Here is a 24,350-nt window from a genome sequence, read left to right on the forward strand (position 1 = left end):
ATTGGTCCTGGAGATTGATAACTTCTAACAAGAGCTAAACAGGATAGTGGAAAATTCTGGCTCACCCAGGGCTTGATGTCAGACAAACAACACAAGTTGCAATCAAGGGTCAAGCATAGAACTGGAGTTGCAAATTCAAGTATATTCACAGGCGTGTGTGTAGAAGCTGCTCCAATGCTTAAATATGCTGATGGACAGCATATAGCTGAGGAAAGGGACAGGACCAAGTAAAAAGCCTTAAGCCATGGTGGAAATCACATGAAGAGGGAGGAGAAATCACTGACAGTCAAGGACTGGGGGCTTTTCCATAGGTAGGGGTGAAACAAGAAAGGGAGGTGTCATAATATGGATCAAGAAAGAATCAACTATATATATTGCTCCAGAGCATACCACAAAGGCAAAGAGGTTATATAGATGCCATTGCGGATTGACTAGGAAAGGTGCGTCGAATAGGAAATGGTGGGTGCAAAGCAACATATTTGAGGACCTTGGAGATAAAAGCAAGGTTAGAGATAAGGTGGGTACAGTTCAAGTGGACACAGGGGTTGATGATAGCTTTTTTTTGAAATGGGGTTATTTGACTTATGTTGAAATTACAGAAAAACCATTCTGATGATTGAAAGATGACTAAAAAGTATTGAAGTAATTCAATAGTGAGATTTAGTTTCTTCAATTCAATCTCGTATGTACATTTGCTTCAGTGTTTGTTTAAATGAATAATATATAAATTCACTAGTGCAAAGCTTAAATCAAAATATGTATTGAAATATTGGCAATGAAAAAGTTGCATCCTCTTGACCTAACTAACCTGCGAAGTTTCTTCAGGCGAACATCCCATAATGCCACGGTACCATCAGCTGCACCAGATATCAAATAATTGGAATCATAAGAGAACTTGCAAACCCTTACTGGACTTTCACTGGGCTGCTTCAATGACACCAACTTCTCCCCAGACTGGGGGTTCCATAGCACAGTCATCCCATCAGTTGAACTTGAAGCTAGAAATCTCTCACAATAACTAAAGCAGCAGGAATGTACTCCATAGCTATGACCTTTTAGTGGTGAGAATGGGAGCTCTGAGAAGTCCTTCAATAAATAAAGACGTATTGTTTTGTCCAGTGAACAGGAAGCCAGGTAAGTAGAAGAGAAAGCACAGCAGTTAACATCATCAGTATGATCTGTAAGAGTTTGGATGAGTGTTACCATGATCAGCAATTTTGTAACAGCAGGATTCTTTCTTGCTCTCAAAATAAAGAGCCTGTAACAAAGTCCAGAGAAAAGCAGAGATTAATATCAGTGCTGTTATCTGCAACAATGATGATGCATGTCAGTAAAAATAGCTGTTCTCATGTAATAGGTATGGAAAATAAAATAAATACATTTTCAAAACATTCTTGATTCAAAGTACATTGTGAATTGTTACCAAATATTAATTTAACTGCCAATATTAAAACATACAAACTTACCCCTACAATGTCAATGCCTTACAAAATTTTATTTTTCAAAGCAACTGACAGAATCATTGAAATGTACAGCACTGCAATGGTCCTTTAGTCCACTATGCCTGTGCAGGCTATTTGAAAGAGCAGTCACGTTTAGTCCCATTTCCTGCTTTTGGACATAAACCTCGAAGATCAACATACGTAAATACAGTCTAATTCCTTTCTAAAAATTATTTATGGGGTCAGTTTCCACCACTACTTCATGCAGATTTTTCCAGATCCTAACAAATTTGAGCAAAAGAAGTTCTCCTCATCCTTCCTCTAGACCTTCAGTTGGTGATTTTAAAACCCATGACTTTTGGTTATTGAGTTTTGAATTATTCAGCAGAGGGAGTGGTTTTTCTATACTTATTTTACAGCACAGTGACACAGTGGTTAGCCAAGCTGCTCCTAGCACCAGGAACCTGGGTTCAGTTCTGATCTTGGATGGCTGCCTGTGTAGAGTTTGCACATTCTTCCCATGTCTGCATGGGTTTTGTCAGGTGCTCCAGTTTCCTCCCACGGTTCAAAGATGTTCAAATTAGGTGGATTAGCCAGGCTAAATTGCCCCTTAGTATCCAAAGAAGTGTTGGTTAGGTGGATAAGCTTGGGTAAATGCATGGGATTATGGAGATGGGACATAGGGTGGGCCTGGTTAAGATCTTCTGTCAGACAGTCAGTGCAGACTCGAGGAGCCGAATGGTTTTGTAGTGTAGGGATTCTATGATTCTAAAATCTCGTGTCATCTTGAAAGCCTCTATTAGGTCAGTTTTTAAACTTCTGTATACTGAAAGCTGCTGCCACAGACAGGTTCAAAACCAAGATGAGGAGAAACAAGAACAAAGAACAACACAGCTCGGCCCAACGAGCCCGCGCTGCCATTTTAACATTGTAAGTTCCCTCTTCCACCCATGACCCTTGTCTGCGCTTATGGTGCTCCACATTGGAAACCAGATTGAGGGGAGACTAATTTAGGGACAATTTGTTACACCAATCAGCCTAAGACCACATCTTTGGGGTGTGGGAGGAAACCGTAGCACCCGGAGAAAATCCATGCAAGCATGGGATGAATGCGCAAACTCCCACAGATACTGGCCCAAATCCATGCATCTCCACAGCAAACAGTAATAGTCACTGAGCTGTCGTGTTGCCCATCAGCTGGTCCAGTTTAAGCATATACAAATGACGTGAAGTACTAGGCTACTCTCAAAACATCCAAGAGCAGCCCTCACACGACTCACCGCGTGTATGCCCCTCGTTAGACAACAAGGCGGACCGAAGCACCTGTGGATTAAAAGAGAAAAACATCAATAACATGCACATTTTATGCAAACATTCGAGGGAATCCCCAGAAGCTCAAAAGTAGAACAGAAAATATGTTGGAAGGTCCACAGGAATGTCCCAAGGCCCTTGATCCTTATTTAAAACAGTCTCCTATATCCCTCCATCTCTATTTCACTCATGTGCCTATACAAATATCCCTTAAGCAACTCCAGCATGCCTGCCTCCACCACCTTACTTGGCAGTGCATTCCACACCCCCACAACCCTCTGTATGAAAAACCTCCCTTTAGTATCCGAATTATACCTCGCCCCCCTCACCTTAAGCCCGTGGCCCCTCGTGATACTTGTCTCCAATCTAGGAAAAAGCTTACCACTGTTTACTCTATCTATACCCTTCATAATCTTATACACTTCTATTCGATCCCCCCTTATTCTCCGTCTAAGAAAAACAGCCCCAATTCACCCAATCTTTCCTCATAACCCAGTCCTTCCATACCAGGCAGCATCCTGGTAAACCTCTTCTGCACTCTCTCCAGGGTCTCCACGTCCTTCCGGTAGTAAGGGACCAGAGCTGGATGCAGTACTCCAAATGCAGTCTAACCAACGTTCTGTACAACTGCAACAACAGACGCCTGCTCTTGTACTCTATACCCCTTCCTATAAAGGCTAGCATACCATAAGCTTACTTCGTAACCTTTTCCACCTGTGCTGCCACCTTCAAAGACTTGTGCACTTGCACCCCAAGGTCCCTCTGCATTTCTATACTCTTAATAGGTCTACCCTTTATCATATAACTCCCTACGTTATTTCTTCCAAAATGCATCACCTCGCATTTATCAGGATTAAATTCCATCTGCCATTTATCGGCCCAATATACCAGCCTATCTATATCCCGCTGTATTGCCTGACACTGCTCCTCACTGTCTGCCAGTCCAGCCACCTTCGTGTCATCTGCAAACTTGCTGATCACACCAGGTACTCCCTCTTAAGAACATAAGAACATAAGAAATAGGAGCAGGAGTAGGCCATCTGGCCCTTCGAGCCTGCCCCGCCATTCAATAAGATCATGGCTGATCTGTCGTGGCTCAGTTCCACTTTCCCGCCCTCTCCCCATAACCCTTAATCCCCTCTCTTATCAAAAACCCATCAACCCGCTTCTTAAAAATATTTAGCGAGGCAGCCTCCACCACTTCAACGGGCAGAGAATTCCAGAGATTCACCACCCTTTGAGTGAAGAAGTTCCTCCTCAACTCCGTTCTGAACTGCCCCCCCTTTATCTTGAGGCTGTGCCCCCTAGTCCTACTGTCTTTTTTGAGCGGGAAGAGTCTTTCCACCTCTATCCTATCCATCCCATTCATCATCTTATACGTCTCAATGAGATCTCCCCTCATTCTTCTAAACTCTAACGAGTACAAGCCTAGTTTATTCAGCCTCTCCTCATAGCTCAACCCCCTCAACTCCGGTATCAGCCTAGTAAACCTCCTCTGCACTCCCTCCAAGGCCAAAATATCCTTGCGCAGGTGCGGCGCCCAAAACTGCACACAGTACTCCAGCTGCGGCCTCACCAATGCCCTATACAGCTGCAGCAAGACCTCCCTACTTTTATATTCAATCCCCCTCGCTATGAAGGCCAGCATCCCATTCGCCTTCCTGACCACCTGCTGCACCTGCAGGCTGGGTTTTTGCGACTCATGCACAAGGACCCCGAGGTCCCTCTGCACCGTCGCCTGCTGCAGTTTTTCGCCACGTAAGTAATAGTCCTTCCTACCATTCTTCCTACCAAAGTGGACCACCTCACACTTGCCAACATTAAATTCCATTTGCCATTTCCTGGCCCATTCGCCCAGCCTATCTAGATCCTTCTGCAGACTCTCCACACCCTCCGCACAATTTGCCTTTCCCCCAATCTTGGTGTCATCAGCAAATTTCGACACCCTACACTCGGTTCCCTCCTCCAGATCATCTATATAAATGGTAAATAGCTGAGGCCCCAGCACCGACCCCTGGGGCACCCCACTAGTCACCAACCGCCAATCCGAATAGCACCCATTGACCCCCACTCTCTGCCTCCTATTTGACAACCAATCCTCTATCCACGCTAACACCCTACCCCCAACTCCATGTCCTCTGACCTTCTGCAGTAACCTCTTGTGAGGTACCTTATCAAACGCCTTCTGAAAATCCAGAAAGACCACATCCACCGGCTCTCCTCTATCCACCGCCCTAGACACATCCTCATAGAACTCCAGTAAATTGGTCAGACACGACTTCCCTTTAATGAAACCGTGTTGCGTCTGCCCTATCAAGCAATTCCCTTCAAGATGCCTCGCAATTTCCTCCTTAATGACGGATTCTAACATTTTACCTACCACAGACGTTAAACTAACCGGCCTGTAATTCCCCGCCTTTTGCCTGGCACCCTTCTTAAACAACGGCGTAACATTAGCCGTTTTCCAATCCTCCGGCACTTCCCCGGAATCCAGCGACGTCTGGAAAATAACCACCAAGGCATCCACTATCACCTCCGCCATTTCTTTCAGGACCCTCGGATGCATTCCATCCGGTCCTGGGGACTTGTCCACAATCAGCCCCTCCAGTCTGTCGCGCACCACCTCTCTAGTAACAGTAATGTCATTAAGACCCTCCAGTCCTACCACCTTTCCATCGCTAACACCCGGCAAATTATTCACGTCCTCCTCCGTGAAGACAGAAACAAAAAAGTTATTCAAGACCTTAGCCATATCCCCATCCCCTACCACTAGGTCCCCTTTCTCATCCGCTAAGGGACCAACGTTCACCCTAGCCAGCCTCTTCCTTTTTATATATTTATAAAAACTCTTGCTATCCTTTTTTATATTAAGTGCTAGCCCAGCTTCATAGCTCTTCATGACTCTTCCAAGTCATTTATGTATATTACAAATAGGAGGTCCCAGTACTGAGCCCTGTGGCACACCACTAGTGACAGACCTCCAGCTAGAAAAAGACCCTTCCACTACTACTCTCTGTCTCCTATTACCAAGCCAGTTATCAATCCATCTAGATACCTGTCCCTGTATCCCATGAGCCTTAACCTTTTCAACCAACCTACCATGAGGGACTTTGTCAAACGCCTTACTGAAATCCATATAGACGACATCAACGGCTCATCCTTCGTTGACCGTTTTTGTCACCTCCTCAAAAAATTCTACTAGATTCTTAAGGCAAGACCTGTCCTTAACAAAGCCATGCTGCGTATCCCCAATCAGATTGCAACGCTCTAAATGCATATACATCCTAAGAATTTTTTCCAAAAAATTCCCTACCACTGATGTCAAACTCACCGGCCTATAATTGCCAGGGTTATCCCTATTACCCTTTTTAAACAACGGTACCACGTTCGCTATCCTCCAGTCCTCTGGGGCCTCGCCTGTGTCCAAACAGACAAAGGTTTGCGTGAGAGGCCCAGCAATTTCATCCCTTGCCTCCCTAAGCAGCCTAGGATAAATGCCGTTAGGCCCTGGAGATTTATCAGTTTTTATGCTACCTAAAAACCCTAACACTTCCTCCCTCGTAATGGATATTTCCTTCAACTAGTCTACAGCTCCCTCCAAGACAGTACTAGACATCAAGCCCCTCTCCTTCATGAATACTGACGCAAAGTATTCATTCAGGATCTTGCCCATTCCCTCGGACTCTAAGCACAGTTCCCCTCCTCTGTCCCTAAGAGGACCAATTTTTCCTCTAACCGCCCTTTTGTTCCTAACATAAGAGTAAAATGCCTTTGGATTTTCCTTAATCCTGTCTGCCAAAACCATTTCATGCCCCCTTTTCGCCCTTCTAACTCCCCCTTTGAGCTCCCTCCTACTCTCTGTATTCCTCCAATGCTCTCTCTGTTCCCAGTTGCTTAGACCTAACATACGCCTCTCTCTTCTTCCTGAAGTACTCAATATCCCATGTAATCCATGGCTCTCTAATCCTATCTTTCCCATCCTTCCTCTTAACTGGCACATGTCTTTCCTGCAACTTTTCAGTTTTCCCTTAAAAGATACCCACATGCCGAACGTGGATTTACCCTCAAACAAGCTCTCCCAATCAGTATCCATAAGTTCCTGCCTAATCCGGCTGTTGCTAGCCTTCCCCCAATTTAGCACCCTCCCCTTAGGGCAGCACTCATCTTTTTCCATTAGTATCCTAAAATAGACAGAAGTTGTGGATCTGTGGAACTCACTGCCCCAGAAGCAGAATCAATCACAGATTCAAAAAAGAGATAGATGTTTCTGATGAAAAGAAGGATAAAAGGCTATGGGGAGCAAGGCAGGAAAGTGCAGCTGAGACCAGGATAATATCAGTCATGATGTTAGTTAAATGGCAAAGCATTTATGTAGATTTGAGCCAAGCTCTGCATGTTCCCTGAGCAGAAGATGCAATGAGGCACCTCTTCTCCCACATACACATTGAAATCAGTCCCTCACCCCATCCCTCTTACTCCTATGCTACACACACTCAGCAGCTACTCTTTTCAAACCGTCTCCACCTCATTCAGTAACTCCCCTCTCAAATTCCTTCACCACTCCCCCCACCACTCAGTCAGACGCCTGATCTTTTGAACAGCCTTAGAGTGGTTAACCTGGAGCCAGGCCATTGTGACTACTGCTGCGTCGAAGATCCTGAAAAACACTTCCTTGGATCAAACCATCTCTCTTTAACAGAAGCCTGGTTGAGTAGGATGAGTCAGGCCTATTCTCGTATCCACTGTTAATTTGCCACTAGCTACGTCTCCATTTTCTCAGCTTTCTATTTTGACCCTTTCCAGGACAGTTCCACTTAAGACTAGCAGCTCAGACTTCATCCAACATGCACAGAGAAACAGAGTGAATCTTCATGACATAAATTACAGTAGAAGGCACTCGCCCATTCTGTCAGCAGGTCTTTCTTTGCATTGCTAGGGTGACCCCCAACATGATGTTGCTAAGAGGGACAAACATCATGTCAGGATATGTCTCAGCAATACTTAAAGAGGAAACCTCTGAGAATAAAACTGGATATAGGAGGCATAACCAATACTCCTCATCTAATCATGACATCTTGACCTCTGCTAAATATGGCTCCCACTGTAACAGGTGGTGTCGACAATCACCACTCAGTTTGCAGGGGAAATATCTAATCGAAATACACACTGGTGCTTTTTTGCATTGTTCAGATTGATTCTGTACTTTTACTTTCCCCTTCCGGAGTTTCTGACTATAATCTATCAATTAGCAATTCCAAGTCACAGACCTAAATCCAGGTATTGGCTAGCTGTCTGGAACCAGTGATTTATACCCTGGTAGCTTACAGCAGAGTTTTATAGTGCTTTCATTCGTTTCTGTGCATGAAAAATTAAGGTGACCATATTCAAACTTGACTGCGGCTCAACCCAGACCCTCCCTAGCTTGCTCGCTTGCAGAACCTCTGATCACTGATTTCAGCTCAACTCTGGCTGATAGCTTGCTGCCTGTGGCCACAATTCATGGTACTCCCATACCATGCTGTTGTCTATAATTGTCTCTGCAGCCAGACAAGGATGAAAATGATTGTCCTTGTCCATGAGGGAAACAATGACAATAAACAAGCATAGCAAATCTACATCTGGCTCTGGCAACACTGTATGAAACACCAGAAGGTTACCATGCCTGGACAGCTTTCTGAGTACCTGCCCAACACATGTCACCAACAGGGACTGTAGTTATACAGTGCACTACACAGAACGACAGGAAAACCTCTATGATTATGTAACTGTCAGAGGATTTCACTGTCTGGGTGGATGATGCAATTAACAAAGTAACAATGTTACAATCTTCTTAGGGACTAAATGTTTAAAAGGAAATTTGAAGTTCCAGTTATTATTGAAATTTTGAAGCCACAATATTCTACCAATTAAAACAAATGCATTTTATTCTGCAAGCATCAAGTAAAGCAAAAACTACAAAAGAAACACTGCCTTAGGTAATTAATTGTAGTATACAGATAAACATAAGAAGAAACAGCACAGATACCTTAGAATAAAATTCTCAATTGAACATTTCCTCTCCTGCTACAAGTTCCACCCAAAATCTTTGATAGCTCATCAGGTTCCTAAAGGTTATTCACTTTCTTGGGACAAACTCCAACTTCTTTGTACTGTCACTAGAGAGGTAGTGCTTGATAGACTAATGGGACTGATGGTGGACAAGTCCCCAGGACCGGACGGAATATAAAAGTAGGGAGGTCTTGCTGCAACTGTATAGGGCACTGGTGAGGCCGCAGCTGAAGTACTGTGTGCAGTTTTGGTCACCGCACTTACGCAAGGATATTTTGGCCTTGGAGGGAGTGCAGAGGAGGTTCACTAGGCTGATACCGGAGTTGAGGGGGTTGAGCTATGAGGAGAGGCTGAATAAACTAGGCTTGTACTCGTTAGAGTTTAGAAGAATGAGGGGAGGTCTCATTGAGACGTATAAGATGATGAATGGGATGGATAGGATAGAGGTGGAGAGGCTCTTCCCGCTCAGAAAGGACAGTAGGACTAGAGGGCACAGCCTCAAGATAAGGGGGGTGCAGTTTCGAACGGAGTTGAGGAGGAACTTCTTCACTCAAAGGGTGGTGAACCTATGGAATTCTCTGCCCATTGAAGTGATGGAGGCTGCCTCGCTAAATATATTTAAGACGCGGGTTGATAGGTTTCTGATAGGCAAGGCGATTAAGGGTTATGGGGAGAAGGCAGGAAAGTGGAACTGAACCACGTCAGATCAGCCATGATCTTATGGAGTGGCGGGGCAGGCTCGAAGGGCTAGATGGCCTACTCCTGCTCCTGTTTCTTATGTTTATCCTAGGGTTCTGAAGGAAATGGCAGCGGTGATAGTGGATGCCTTAGTGATTATTTACCAAAATTTGCTGGATTCCGGGGAAGTGCCGGAAGATTGGAAAACGGCTAATGTTACGCCGCTGTTTAAAAAAGGTAGCAGACAAAAGGCAGGGAATTATAGGCCGGTTAGTTTAACGTCTATAGTTGGAAAAATGCTTGAATCCGTCATCAAAGAAGAAATAGTGAGGCACCTGGAAAGGAATGGTTTGATAGAGCAGACGCAGCACGGATTCATTAAGGGGAAGTCGTGTTTGACGAATTCATTGGATTTCTATGAGGATGTGACTAGTGCGGTAGACAGAGGGGAACTGGTGGATGTGGTGTTTCTCGATTTTCAAAAGGCGTTTGATAAGGTGCCTCACAAAAGGTTGCTTCAGGAGGTTAGGGTGCATGGAGTTGGGGGTAAGGTGTTAGCGTGGATAGAGGATTGGTTGTCTAATAGGAAGCAGAGAGTTGGTATCAATGGGTGCTATCCTAATTGGCAGTTGGTGACTAGTGGAGTGTCGCAGGGATCGGTGCTGGGGCCTCAGTTATTTACCATTTATATAGATGATCTGGAGGAGGGGGCTGAGTGTAGGGTGACGAAATTTGCTGATGACACGAAGATGAGTGGAAAAGCAAATTGTGCGGAGGGTGTGGAAAGTCTGCAGAGGGATCTGGATAGGCTGAGCGAGTGGGTGAGGACCTGGCAGATGGAGTACAATGTTAGCAAGTGTGAGGTTATCCACTTTGGCAGAAATAATAGTAGGAGGGATTACTATTTAAAGAGTGAAAAGCTGCAGCATGCTACGGTGCAGAGGGACCGGGGGGTCCTTGTGCATGAGTCGCAAAAACCCAGTCTGCAGGTGCAGCAGGTGATCAAGAAGGCGAATGGAATGCTGGCCTTTATAGCGAGGGGGATAGAATATAAAAGTAGGGAGGTCTTGCTGCAACTGTACAGGGTACTGGTGAGGCCGCAGTTGGAGTACTGTGTGCAGTTTTGGTTGCTGCACTTGCGCAAGGATATTTTGGCCTTGGAGGGAGTGCAGAGGAAGTTCACTAGGCTGATACCGGAGATGGGGGGGTTGGACTATGAAGAGAGACTAAATAGACTGGGTCTGTACTCGTTGGAGTTTAGAAGGATGAGGGGGGATCTTATAGAGACGTATAAGATAACGAAAGGGATGGATAGGGTAGAGGTAGAGAGATTCTTCCCGCTCAGAAAGGATAGCAGGACTAGAGGGCACAGCCTCAAGATAAGGGGGGGCAGTTTAGAACGGAGTTGAGGAGGAACTTCTTCACTCAAAGGGTGGTGAATCTCTGGAATTCTCTGCCTGTTGAAGTGGTGGAGGCTACCTGGCTAAATATATTTAAGTCACAGGTAGATAGGTTTTTGACAGACAAGGAAATTAAGGGTTATGGGGAGAAAGCGGGAAAGTGGAACTGATCCACTTCAGATCAGCCATGATCTTATTGAATGGCGGGGCAGGCTTGAAGGGCTAGGTGGCCTACTCCTGCTCCTATTTCTTATGTTCTTATGTCCGGGACTTTTCAATTGAAGCCCGAGTTTCTCATGCAATTTATACACAGAATCTTCAACAAAAAGCTAGAAACAACTTTGATTTCCAAGAGCTCTATTCCCCTCGTCACAGATATTTTACATCTTCTGTCAGACTTCCTCTCTCTCTACCTGATTCCAAACCAAACTCTTTGTTTTCATTATGAAGGTCACTGTAGATTCTTCCTCCACCTCTAAGCTAAGCAAATCTTCCAGCCACTCTTTCACTAACAAACTCTGCCTCCAAATTGAGCATGAGCTCTCACCTGCAATTGTGCAGTGAACGACAAAGGTAGCACTTTCTTGGCCCTAGGTGCAGACCCAGCCAACATTCATCGCTTTTGCTCCCTTGACTCTAAGCTGTAAGCCACATAATTCCAAAGCTGCACCTGCCTCTATCTGCTTCAGTAAGCAAAAACACACAAAATTAACACAGACCCTCCATAACTCCACAGCCCTTCTCAATGACATCATGACACGCTTGGGGACTTCCAAACAAAAATGTATACTAATTGGGCCGTAACTCTGCACTCCCATGTCCAATCTGTGAGGTACCCCAAAGATGTGCTGGATAATTGGAACTTCATAGATAAGGGTTTGCACAATAATTGCCTAAAAGTGCTAACTTCCTCTCTACAATACTGTTGCACAGAAGAACCACCCAAAAATGTGATTTAAGTCACTAACTATGGAGAGTTCCACCTGGGGTTACAGCAGTAGCTACTGCAAAAACATGAGAAGAACTGAAATTGCTTTTAACATCTGGATGGTATTGAAAAGGCCCTGAACGGTCCCCCTCAAAGTGCTCTCCCCACCCCTGACCCTTCAGAAAACTCCCCATAGCCTCATCCCCGACAGTTTTCCCCACTATCCTGACTCCTCAAGAATTCCCCCGACCCCAAACCAACTCCTCATGACTGGACTCAACACCACTGAGCAACTGATCTGATTCACCCACCCCCATGGACTCGACCTGAATACCTCCCCACCTCTGTCCCCTCAGCCCCTGACCACTGACCTCCAACATCCCACCCATCTGACCTGCATCTGAAGCCCTACACACCTCCTGACCTCTGACCACCCAAATCCTATCCATTTCCCTTAGACACTTACCTTCTCCCTAGCCTGTCAATTTCATTGGACACTTTAAACTTTGGCACTTCCAATCTCAGTATTGGCGGAGATCAGCCAAAAAACTAAAAATGGCATAATCCCATATTCCAAATGTCATAATTCAACTAATGGCAGAAACTTCTCACCTCTAGAAGGAAGATCAGGCGCTCTGCAATTTACACTTTTAGTTCCTTCAGTATCCTCAAATGCGTTTCCTCTGGTGCTGGTGACTTAACAACTTTCAAGTACAGCCAGCTGATACCTTTTCTTCATTATTTCTAACCCATTCAGTACTCTAATCACCTCGCTTTCACTATGACTTGATCAGCATTCTCTTCCTAGATAAAGATAGATACATTGTACTCATTTAATACTTCAGGCATTCCTTGCCTCCATCTGTAAATCCCCTTTTAAAGGTCCTAGTCAGCCCAACATCTCCTTTTATTGCCCTTATATTACTGCCATCCTGCTGAATTATGCCCTGTGGTGCTTCTATCCTCTCACTTGATGTGATTTATTATTGTCACATGTATTAGTATACAGTGAAAAGTATTGTTTCTCACACGCTTAACAAAGTATACCATTCATCGAGAAGGAGATTGTGCAGAATGTAGTGTTACAGTCATAGCTAGAGTGTAGAGAAAGGTCAACTTAATGATTTCTCATGGTGACTAATTCCACTCCATTAATCCTCTAGTCTTTCTCTATTCTGTTTACCGGACTGAACCGAATTATTGCACTTTTCCCAATCTAGTGATCCTGCTGCTATACAGCTGTACTTGGAGCTTCTTTCTCAACTTCTGTGATCCCCTTAGATTTAAAATTCACTCTTCTCTGGTTCTGCATTCTTTGCTGCTCTTGATCCAGTTAATCAGATTGGCAATGATCGATGAGGAATGATCAGTGCTGGGGCAACTATGTTCGTCAATTACATAAATTACTTGGACTTGGGAATCAGAAATACAAGGTCAAAATTTACAGATGGTAACAAATTTTGGCGGAAGGGCTGTTGCAACTAATACAGAGCAAGGCTGAAATGAATCAAGTCTTCAATAAATTCTCAGAATGGCACATAATTGACAAAATGAACATCAATAAATGTGAGATAGTACTTTTTCTGACACATGATGTAATACCTTGCCCCTGACCAAAGGCTTCCTGCTTGGTTACACTTTTCAGCTGCCTTGCCTGAGTCTTGGGAGTGGTGTGACCCTCATTGCCAAGTCACATTTTGATTGTTTCCCTTATTCCTCTGGTATGTTTCTCCCTTCAAGAACTTCCATTGTTCCACTCCATTTGTCTCCCCTTTAAAATGTCACCTACCACCATAAGTCCCGTCACAGGTTTCTTTCAGAGACAAACTCCCTCAATCGCAATACCATGAGCCTACATTCCCTATAATTTCAACTTTTATCCCAATCCCCTTACCTTTTCACTGGATTCATCACAGTTCTGTTCTGCCTAAACTCTCCAAACCATATTTACAGCCAAAGCCTCAAATTACGATTTCTCATGGCACCTCTACTCCTGCATTCTCGGTCACCAAGGCAATCTCTTACCAGTACTTTATATCCTTGTTTTATGTTGTTGATCACCACAAGAAACGCTTTGATTTGAAAAGACTTGTACTTATTTCGTACCTTTCACAACTCAGGATGTCACCAAGCATTTTTACATCCAATTAGGTAATTTTGAAGTGTCAGAAATGTGGTGTTCAATTTGCAAGAGGAAATGACATTTTTTAAAGATCTTGGTTGTTGGATAAATATTGGTTAGCACAACATGAACTCATGAGCTCTGTGAAATAGTGTCACATGGTCCTTTATATTACTCTGAGAGGATTGGAAAGGCCTTGGTTTAATGTCTGCTTTAGAAGATTGCAGTCCTGTCATTCAAAAATTCCATCAGAATTGCTCAAGACCCTCCAGTTGGGGCATAATTCCAAAGCTTTCAGACTCAAAGAACAAAGAACAAAATCAGCCTGGGAAACAGGCCCTTCGGCCCAACGAGCCCGCGCCGCCATCTCAACACCACCAGTCCCCCTCTCCACCCACGACCCCTGTCTAATGTTTTATGGCCATCCAGATTGAGGGAATCTGATTTAGGGACAATTTATTACTGCCAATCAGCCTAACAGCACACCTTTGGGGTGTGGGAGGAAACCGGAGCACCCGGAGAAAACCCACGCAAGCACAGGGAGAATGCGCAAACTCCCACAGACACTGGCCCAAATCCATGTGTCTGCACAGCAATCAGCAATAGTCACTGAGCTGTCGTCTTGCCCAGTATCTTGTCCAGTTTAGGCACACACTAACGACATGAAGCACTAGGCCAATCTTGAAAAACCAAGAGCAGCCCCAGTACGACCCATCGTGTGTATGCCCCGCGTTGGACACGAGGTGGACTGACTTAAAACCTGTGAATGAAAAGAGAAAAAACATTATCATACCATATCCAATTACATTACCAGGGACGCCCCAATGCTAATGACCCTTATTTAAAACAATCTCCTATATCCACCCATCTCCAACCCAGTCACGTGTCTAAGTTACTCTTAAATGACTCTAGTGTGTTTGCCTCCACCACCTTACTTGGCAGAGCATTCCATACCCCCACTACCCTCTGTGTGAAAAACCTCCCTCTAATATCTGTGTTGTACCTTTCCCCCCTCACCTTAAGTCCATGGCCCCTTGTCCTGTGTGTCTCTATCATAGGAAATAGCTTACCTCTGTTTACTCTATCTATACCCTTCATAATCTTATATACCTCTATTAGATCCCCCCTCAGTCGGCGTCTTTCAAGGGAAAAGAGCCCCAATTTCTTCAATCTTTCCTCATACCCCAGTCCTTCCATTCCAGGCAACATCCTGGTAAACCTCTTCTGCACCCTCTCCAGAGTCTCCACGTCCTTCCGGTAGTAAGGCGACCAGAACTGGACGCAGTACTCCAAATGCGGCCTAACCAACGTTCCGTACAACTGCAACATTAGACTCCAGCTCTTATATTCTATACCCCTTCCTATAAAGGCTAACATACCATAGGCTTTCTTCACCACACTCTCCACTTGCACTGCCACCTTCAAAGACTTGTGCACTTGCACCCCCAGGTCTCGCTGTGATTCTATACTCCTTACGGGCTTACCCTTTACCATATAACTCCCCCCTACATTATTCCGGCCAAAATGCATCACCTCACATTTATCCGGATTAAACTCCATTTGCCACGTATCTGCCCAATCAACCAGCCTATCAATATCCCGCTGTATTGCCAGACACTGCTCCTCACTGCCCGCCAATCCAGCCATCTCGGTGTCATCAGCAAATTTGCTGATCACACCACCTCCTCCCTCTTCCAAATCATTTATATACACTACAAAGAGAAGAGGTCCCAGTACTGAGCCCTGCGGCACACCACTAGTGACAGACCTCCAGCTAGAAAAAGACCCCTCCACTACTACTCTCTGACTCCTCTTTGCAAGCCAGTTCTCCATCTAGATACCTGACCACATATCCCATGAGCTTTAATCTTCTGTACCAACCTACCATGAGGGACTTTGTCAAACGCCTTACTGAAATCCATATAGACGACACCAACGGCTCTGAAGCGAGAATGCTACAGCTTTGGCCTCTCACGTTTGTTTATAAGTGCTGTACATAGCTGAAGACAGATTTTGCAATCTGAGCTTGTTCAGCATATATCAGCAACATTTCATCACTTCAGATGGAAAAAATGTTTCCCTGGAATCTCTGCAAGTATTTTGATTGGTTTTTGAAATTGTTTGAAGAAAAGCCAGATGAAGTTAAGAAATTTACTGAGCATTCTCTTAAATAGATTGTGATTTTTGTTCACGAAAGAGGAGAAACGATTTAAAATTTTGTAGGGTGGTAATAAGCGTGTGTGTTTAGCTCTTTTTATTTAATTTAATTAAAATAATGCATTTTCTTCAGCAGTAAAGTCAAATTATTTTGTTAATAACATTTCACTTTGCATTATTTTGAAAATAATTTGAACACAAACTTTCAACTTTCAGGGAAGCTTTCTGATGAAGTGTGAAAAACAGAAAATTATTTCAGAATATGTCTTAAACAGAAGGGGTGAAAAATATAATTCAATTATTTCCACTTTGGGGTGGCACAGTGCTTAGCACTGCTGTCTCTGAGCAATAGGGACCTAGGTTCAATTCCTGGCTTGGGTCACTGCCTGTGTGGATTCTGTATGTTCTCTCCATGTCTGCGTGGGTTTCCGCTAGATGTTCCGGTTTCCTCCCACAGTCCAAAAGACGTGCTGGTTAGGTGCACTGGCCATGCTAAATTCTCCCTCAGTGTACCTGAACAGGCACGGAGTGTGCAATTAGGGGATTTTCACAGTAACTTCATTGCAGTGTTAATGTAAGCCTACTTGTGATGCTAATAAATAAATAGCCTTACACCTCAAGACTACAGTTCTGATAGATTTGCTTATAGCTGTTTTACTTTGAGTGGAAACATATAACACATTCTGGTACATTTTGAACAGGGTAAATAAAACAATTTTGTTTTATGATCTTTAATCCATCAACAAATTTGGGGCTCAGAACTAAGATAAATATTGCCTTTAAGTATTTTCAGAAAACATTTACAATTGACAAAAATATTAGCCCTTCAAATGGAAAACTGTTTGCAACTGCCTCACTGGAATTCTTTGAAGTTCAAAGAATGAGAGGTGATCACATTGAAACATACATTATAAAAGGATGCAACAGGGGAAACACAGTTTGTTTCCGTTGGGGAATCTAGAACACAGAAGGCCCTAGAGAATGGGATATAATCTGAAACAAAACATCTTTCACCCATCTTGTTTCCAATGATCCGAGCATTCAGGCACAAAACCTTTAAATGAGCACTTTAAACATTTCTTTTCCCTTTCCTACTTTTTTTTGTACTCTGCCTTATCAATTTCTGGCCCTTGATTTCTCTGCTTATCACTCCTTGTTCTGAAATATTTTGAACAGGGTAAATAAAAAAATTTTGTTTTGCAATCTTTAATCCATAAACACATTTGGGCTCTGAACTAATCTTGCTTATTTATCTTAATTTAAAGGGGTAAGCCAACACAGGACAGCTCAAAACCGTGATCTGTTCTTTGTACTCCATATGGGAGGTCGGGAATATTTCCAGTGCCCGGGGCCAGCTGCAGCTCCTGGAAGCCCATGTTTAGGAGCTGGAGCAGCGCCTGGAGACACTGTGGAGCATCCACGAGGCACAGAGTATCGTGGGTAACGCATATAGAGAGGTGATCACACTGCAGGCTCAGACTCCATAGACTCAGGGAACAGAATGGGTGACCACCAGGCAGAGCAAGAGAGCTAGCAGGCAATGCAGGAATCTCCTGCGCCTATCCCCCTGCAAAACAGATATACCGTTTTGGATACTGTTGAGAGGAATGGCCTTTCAGGGCAAATCAGCAACAGGCAAGTCCGTTACACCACAGTTGGTTCTGCTGCAGAGGAGGGGAGTAAAAACTGTACAAATGCAATAGTTATAGAGGATTCAATTGTAGAAGAGATAGGCGTTTCTGTGGGCACAAATGACACTCCAGGATGGTATGTTGCCTTCCTAGTGGTAGGGTCTGAGCGGCTGCAGGACATTCTAAAGGGGGAATAGCCAGTGGTCATAGTACATTTCGGTACAAATGACATAGGTTTTAAAAAAAAAAGGGATGCGGTCCTAAAAGCAGAATATAGGGAGCTGGGAAGCAAACTGAAAAGTAGGACCTCAAAGGTGGTGATCTCAGAATTGATACTTGTGCCACATCCTTGTCAGAGTAGAAACTGCAGAATATGCTAATAAGAGGCTGTGGGGGGGTTGGTTCAGATTTTTATGACTTTGGGACCAGTTTTGGGGAGGTGGTACCTGTACAAACTGCAAGAGTTCTACCTGGGCAGGGCGGGACTGATGTCCTTGGAGAGGGTACTTGCTAGAGTGGTTGCGGAGGGTGTAAACTAATATCGCAGAGGAATGGGAACCTTTGCAAGGACACAGAGCAAGGGGAATTAAGGACAAGAGGAAAAGACAGTAAGAAGAATAAGGAAAGTGAGAGGCAGAGACATCAAGGGCCAGAGACTGATAAGGGGAGTAAAAAATAGTTGGAACGGGAAAAGCAATGTTAAAAGTGCCCACCTTAAGGTATTGTACGTGAATGCTCAGAGCATTCAAAACAAAATGGATGAATTATTTGCACAGATAGATGTAAAGGTGTATGATATAGTTGGCATTATGGAGACATGGCTCCAAGGTGATCAAGGATGGGAACTAAACATTGAGGACTATTCAGTGTTTAGGAAGGACGGACGGAGAGGAAAAGGTGGTGGTGTAATTGCATTGTTGATTAAAAATGATATTGATAAGATACTGAGGAAAGCTATTAGCACAGATGATGTGGGATCTGTATGGGTCGAGTTAAGAAACACCAAGGGGCAAAAAACATTGGTGGGAGTGGTATACAGACCACCAAAATGTAGTGGTAATGTTGGGAAAAGCATTAGACGGGAAATCAGAGATACATGTGTTAAAGGAACATCTGTGATTATGGGCAACTTTAATCTGCATATAGATTGGGAGCGTCAAATCTCCCAATACAATCGAGGAGGAATTTCTGGAATGCATATGGGATGGTTTTCTGGAGCAATACTTTGAGAACCAACAAAGGAGCAGGCCATATTGGACTGGGTGTTGTGTAACGAGAAAGGATTAGTTGGCAATCCAATTGAGAGAGAACCTTGGAGACGAGTGACCATAATATGGTAGAATTCTTTGTCAAGGTGGATAATGATGTAGTTGATCCTGAGACCAGGGTCCTGAATCTCAATAAAAGTAATTAAAATGACATAAGGCATGAATTGGCAATGTTGGACTGGGAAACATTACTGAAAGGACAAGCAATGGCAGGCATTTAATGAATGAATAGTGAACTCCACATGTTGTTTATTCCTATTTGGGCAAGAGTGGTAAGGAAATTGTGGCCCAACCATGGTTTACAAGGGAAATTAGAGATAGCATCAGATTCAAGGGAGGAGCATACAAATTGGCAAGAAAAGGCAAAAGGCCTGAGGATTTGGAGCAGTTTAAAATTCAGCAGAGGACGACCAACGGATTAAGAAGAATAGAGAATGAAAGTAAGTTGCAAGGAACATAAAAACTGACTGTGAAAGTTTCTATGGGTATGTAAAGAGAAAAAGAGTGACAAAAACGAATGCAGGCCCCTTACAGTCAGAAACAGGAAGATTCATAACGGGGAATAAAGGAATGATTGAGGAATTAAATTTGTACTTTGCTTCCGTCTTCACAAAGGAAGACATGAATAATATGCCAGAAGTGCTGAGAGAAACAAGTTTTAGTGAGGAGCTGAAGGAAATCAACACTAATAATCATAGAAATCATAAGAACCCTGCAGTGCAGGAAGAGGCCATTTGGTGCATCGAGACTGCACCAACCACAATCCCACCTAGGCCCTACCCCCATATCTCTACATATTTTACCCACTAATCCCTCTAACCAAGCATCCTGGGACACTAAGGGACAATTTTTTAGCATAGCCAATCAACCTAACTCAGAAAACCGGAGTACCTGGAGGAAACCCACACAGACACGAGGAGAATGTGCAAACTCTGCACAGACAGTGATCCAAGCTAGGAATCGAACCTAGGTCCTTGGAGCTGTGAAGCAGCAGTGCTAACCACTGTGCTACTATGCCACCCAAGTAGAGAAATGGTTTTGGGAAATTGACAATTTTGAAGGTGGATAAATCTCTAGGTCTTGATAATCTTTATTCCAGAGAATATAGGGAACGAGGAAGCAAGCTGCACAGGAGGATCTCAAAGGTAGTGATCTCAGGATTACTACTTGTGCCACATGCTAGTTAGAGTAGAAGCAACAGGATACATAGGATGAGTATGTGGCTGAAAAGATCATGAAGGTTTCAGAGTCCTAGGGCATTGGGACCTCTTCCAGGAAGTGGCCCTGGAAATAATGATGTATTGGTGGTTGTTTTCCAAAATTCTTTGGACACTGGACTGGTTTCTACAGACTGGAGGGTAGTTCATGTAAGCTCACTATTCAAAAAGTGCAGGAGAGAGAAAACAGGGAACTATAGACCAGTGAGCCTAACGTCAGTTGCTAGAGTGTATTATCAAGGATTTCATAACTTGGCGTTTGGAAGACAGTGATATAATCAAAGTCAGCATGGATTTACAAAAGGAAATCATGCTTGACGAATCTATTGAAATTCTTTGAGGACATAAGTAGTAGAGTTGACCAAGGAGAACCAGTGGATGTGGTTAATTTAGACTTTCAGAAGGCTTTTTACAAGGTCTCACATAACAGACTATTATGTAAAGTTAAAGCACATGGGATTGCAGGTAATGTCTTGAGATGAGTAGAAAGCTGGTTAGCAGATAGGAAGCAAAGAGTTGGCATAAATGGGTCTTTTTCTGATTAGCAGTCAGTGACTAGTGCGTTTTCGCTGGGATCTGTGCTAGGACCCCACCTGTTCACATTATATATTAATGATTTAGAAGAGCAAACTGAGTGTATTGTACCACCTGCAAATGTGGAGATAAAGTCGGGTGGGAGGGTGAGCTGTGAGGAGGATGTAGAGATGCTTCAGCATGATTTGGACAGAGTGAGTGCACAGGCATGTGCATAGCAAATGCAGTATAATGTGGATAAATGCAAGGTTATCCACTTTGTAGCAATCATAGGAAGACAGATTATTGCTTCTGATGAAGGGTCATCTAGTCTCGAAACACTGGCTCTATTCTCCCCCTACAGATACTGTCAGACCTACTGAGATTTTCAAGCATTTTTGGGATAGACAAATTTTTGGTCCCTCAGTGAATCAAGTGATGTGGAAAGCAGACAGGAAAGTGGAGTTGAAGTTCAAAATTAGCCATGATCGTATTAAATGGTAGAGTAGGCTCCACGGGCCAAATGGTCTATTCCTGTTCCTACATCTTGTGTTATTGCGTGTGTGCTTGACAATTGCTTACAAAGATATGAAAATTGTTGGCGCTTTTAGTTGGAAGTCAAAAGTGAATTTCATTAAAGCAGTGACATATTTACTTACTGTTGCAGGGAAGAGAGACAGTATGAAATTCTTATATTCACCATTATATACGAGGCTTGTAATTAACCTGAACTGTATCTACCTTCCAGGTACTAGCTCCATTTCACCTCCACCGCTCGACCCCTCCACTGTCTCTACATTGCCAGACTTCTTCCACTACAGGACGAACAGAAATTTCTTCCAACTAAACATCAGGACCATTGGAGCCGTTGCCTTCAAACTCCATCACAAAGTCTATTCCTTAGACACCAACGTCAGTACCTGTTTCTCGCTCTCCAACATTACCTGCCTCTGCACCTACCTCAGCACAACTGCTGCTGAAACACCCACTTATGTCTTTGTTATCTCCAGCTTGACTATTTTAATGCATCCTTTTCTAGCTCATCTCTCATCAGTCGCACTCCATACACTTAAGAGCATCCAAACCTCTGTTACCCATAGCCTATCTTACACAAAGTCCTGTTCAGTCATCACCCTTAACAGCTAAGCAAGGCCTCATACTGCTACTCCATAAAGTGTAGCTTTCCCCAATTAAATTTCAGTAAAGTGTGAGCCTAAGAAATGTTTACATTGCATTTACTTGAAATAAGAAAACATATAACAATGCGTTCCAAAGCACTCGAATGCAATACTGTTAGTTACATTTTTTCTTTCATGGGATGTGGGTGTCACTAGGCCATCATTTATTGCCCCATTCAAATTGCAGTTGAGAAGGTGGTGGCGAGCTGCCTTCTTCAATTGGTGTCAACCATATTGTTGGAGTTGCACTCATCCAGGGAAGTGGAGAATATTCCATCACATTCCTGACTTGTACTTGTAGATGGTGGACAGGTTTTGGGAAATCAGGAAGGGAGTTACTCTCTGCAGAACTCCTAGCCTCTGACTTGCTCTCATAACCACACAGTTTTCTGCAACATTCGCTACTCCATAGATACTGAAGCAGTCACAGCCCATATGCAGCAAGACCAGGACAATACTCAGTCTTGTGCTGATAAGTGGTAAGTAACATTTGTGCCACACAAGTGCCAGGCAATGACCATCTCCAATGTGAGAGAATTCAACCATCTCCCCATTTCGGGATATATGACTGGTCCATATTCTCTTTCTTGTCAATGGTAATACCTAGGATGTTGAAAATGAGGGATTCAGCAATGGCAATGCCATTGAAAGTCACAGGGAAATGGTTGAATTCTCTCACGTTGGAGATGGTCATTGCCTGGCACTTGTGTGGCATAAATGTTACTTGCCACTTATCAGCAGAAGACTGAGTATTGTCCTGGTCTTGCTGCATATGAGATGTGACTGCTTCTGTATCTAAGAAGTATCAAATATTGCAGAAAACTGTCTAATCAACAGACATTCCCACTTCCGACCTTATGCTGGAAGAAAGGCCACTTATGGAGCAGCTGAAGATGGTTGGGCTAATAAAACTACCCTGAGGAACTCTAATGCCCTGCAACTGAGATGTTTAACCTCCAACAACTGCAACCATCTTCACTGTGCTTAATATGACTCCAAACTGTGGAGTCTAGCAAAATAGAGAAGTCTTGCTAAAATTGTACAACACACTAGTTAGACCACACCTAGAATACTATAAACAGTTTTGGTTCCCTTATCTAAAGGGAGATATACACGCATTAGAGGCAGTTCAGCAAAGGTTCACTAAGTTGAACCCAGGTATGGAGGCTGGGTCATAATGTTCAAGGTTGATACAAGCAGATTTTTAAGGGTTGTGAGAGTAAGGCAGGAATGTAGAGATTATATCAGATCAGTCATCCTTAGCCAAGGATGCAGTTTTTCTGGAGCACATTCAGTGTCTTTGCTGTGATATTTTCAGGGCCTTTGCAGTACCCAGTGCCTTCGCAGTACCCAAATGCCTTCAGCCTATTTTTGATATCACGGCTGACTGGCATCTATCGGCCGGTGGAGAGGAGGAATGGCATGAGGTAAAGTTGCTCATTCAGACAACCGGTGAGGAGACGAAGGGCTGAATGACTGTCTTCAGCCTCTTGACAATTTTGTGATTCTCTAACCCATAGACAATGCGTCCAGAAACTGATAAGAACATTCGCCAGGATCTCATGGAAATTAATAACATTTTACGTCTTCTTTTGTACTGCATTGCACACAATGTCATGTTTCGCTACAAACTGGTTTAAAGTGGCCTGAGGTGGGAACGCTCCCATCAGAGGGAAACCGGGATCCAGAATGTTCCCTCGCGGAAGAGAACGCATGATAAAAACAAACTTTTCCTGCAACCGGTATGTCCACAAACAGGGAAAGGCTTCCCCGCCCATTCACCACAGCGCGAACAAACACAGATTGCGGTGAGCACTCGGTGTCTGGGTAAAAACAACCCGCTCCCAGGAGGGAGGCCGCTCGGTGCCGGGGCCGCACCTGCTGCCACCGGGACCGGGGACAGCTGACAATCACAGCCGCCATTACTCGCTCGGTAAACCGACAGCTTTAACAACATCAGGAGGGCCAGGCAGTGGGAACCTGCAGCTACTTACCCAATGTCACCAACAACGACACAGCTGCACCGTCAGGAAGAGGGAAGCAACCTCAGCACTGGCCCCGCCCCCTCTGTACTTAACCCGTCCCCTCGATACTGGCCCCGCTTCACTGCGCGGACCCCGCCCCTTCCGCACTTGCCCCGCCCCCTCCGTACTTGACCCGCCCCTTGGCACTGACCCCGCCCCTTCCGCCCAGGTCGCCCCCCCCCCCCGGCAGTGGCCCCGCCCCCTACTCCCAGACAAGAACCATGAAGGGAGTCGAGTCAGTTGCAGTGATCTGGACCATATGAAGGGGCAAGGCTCTGAAAGCTTGTGCTACCAAATGAACCTGTTGGACTTTAACATGGTGTTGTAAGATTTCTTACTTTGCTAGACCATATGACCATGAGAAATGGGAGTAGCTGTGGGTCATTCAGCCCTTGAAGCATGTTCCTCAATATAGTAAGGTCATGGCTGAGCC

General features: G+C 44.2%; 1 protein-coding gene across 1 annotated transcript in view; it reads right to left on the bottom strand.

The window, feature by feature from the left end:
- The window catches only part of wdsub1 (WD repeat, sterile alpha motif and U-box domain containing 1), a 57,649-nt gene extending 33,684 nt beyond the window's left edge, over positions 1–23,965 (bottom strand). Inside the window, exons 1-3 of the mRNA XM_080199122.1 lie at positions 23,888–23,965; positions 2,723–2,765; positions 809–1,258 (exon numbers count right to left, since the gene is read on the bottom strand). Coding sequence (XP_080055248.1) covers positions 809–1,206 — 398 coding nt within the window. The 5' untranslated portion in view covers positions 1,207–1,258; positions 2,723–2,765; positions 23,888–23,965. The remainder of the gene's footprint in view (positions 1–808; positions 1,259–2,722; positions 2,766–23,887) is intronic.
- Positions 23,966–24,350: the final 385 nt, after the last annotated feature.

This window comes from Carcharhinus amblyrhynchos, chromosome 11, assembly GCF_965287045.1.
Source record: "Carcharhinus amblyrhynchos chromosome 11, sCarAmb.v2.hapA, whole genome shotgun sequence".
NCBI lineage: Eukaryota > Metazoa > Chordata > Chondrichthyes > Carcharhiniformes > Carcharhinidae > Carcharhinus > Carcharhinus amblyrhynchos.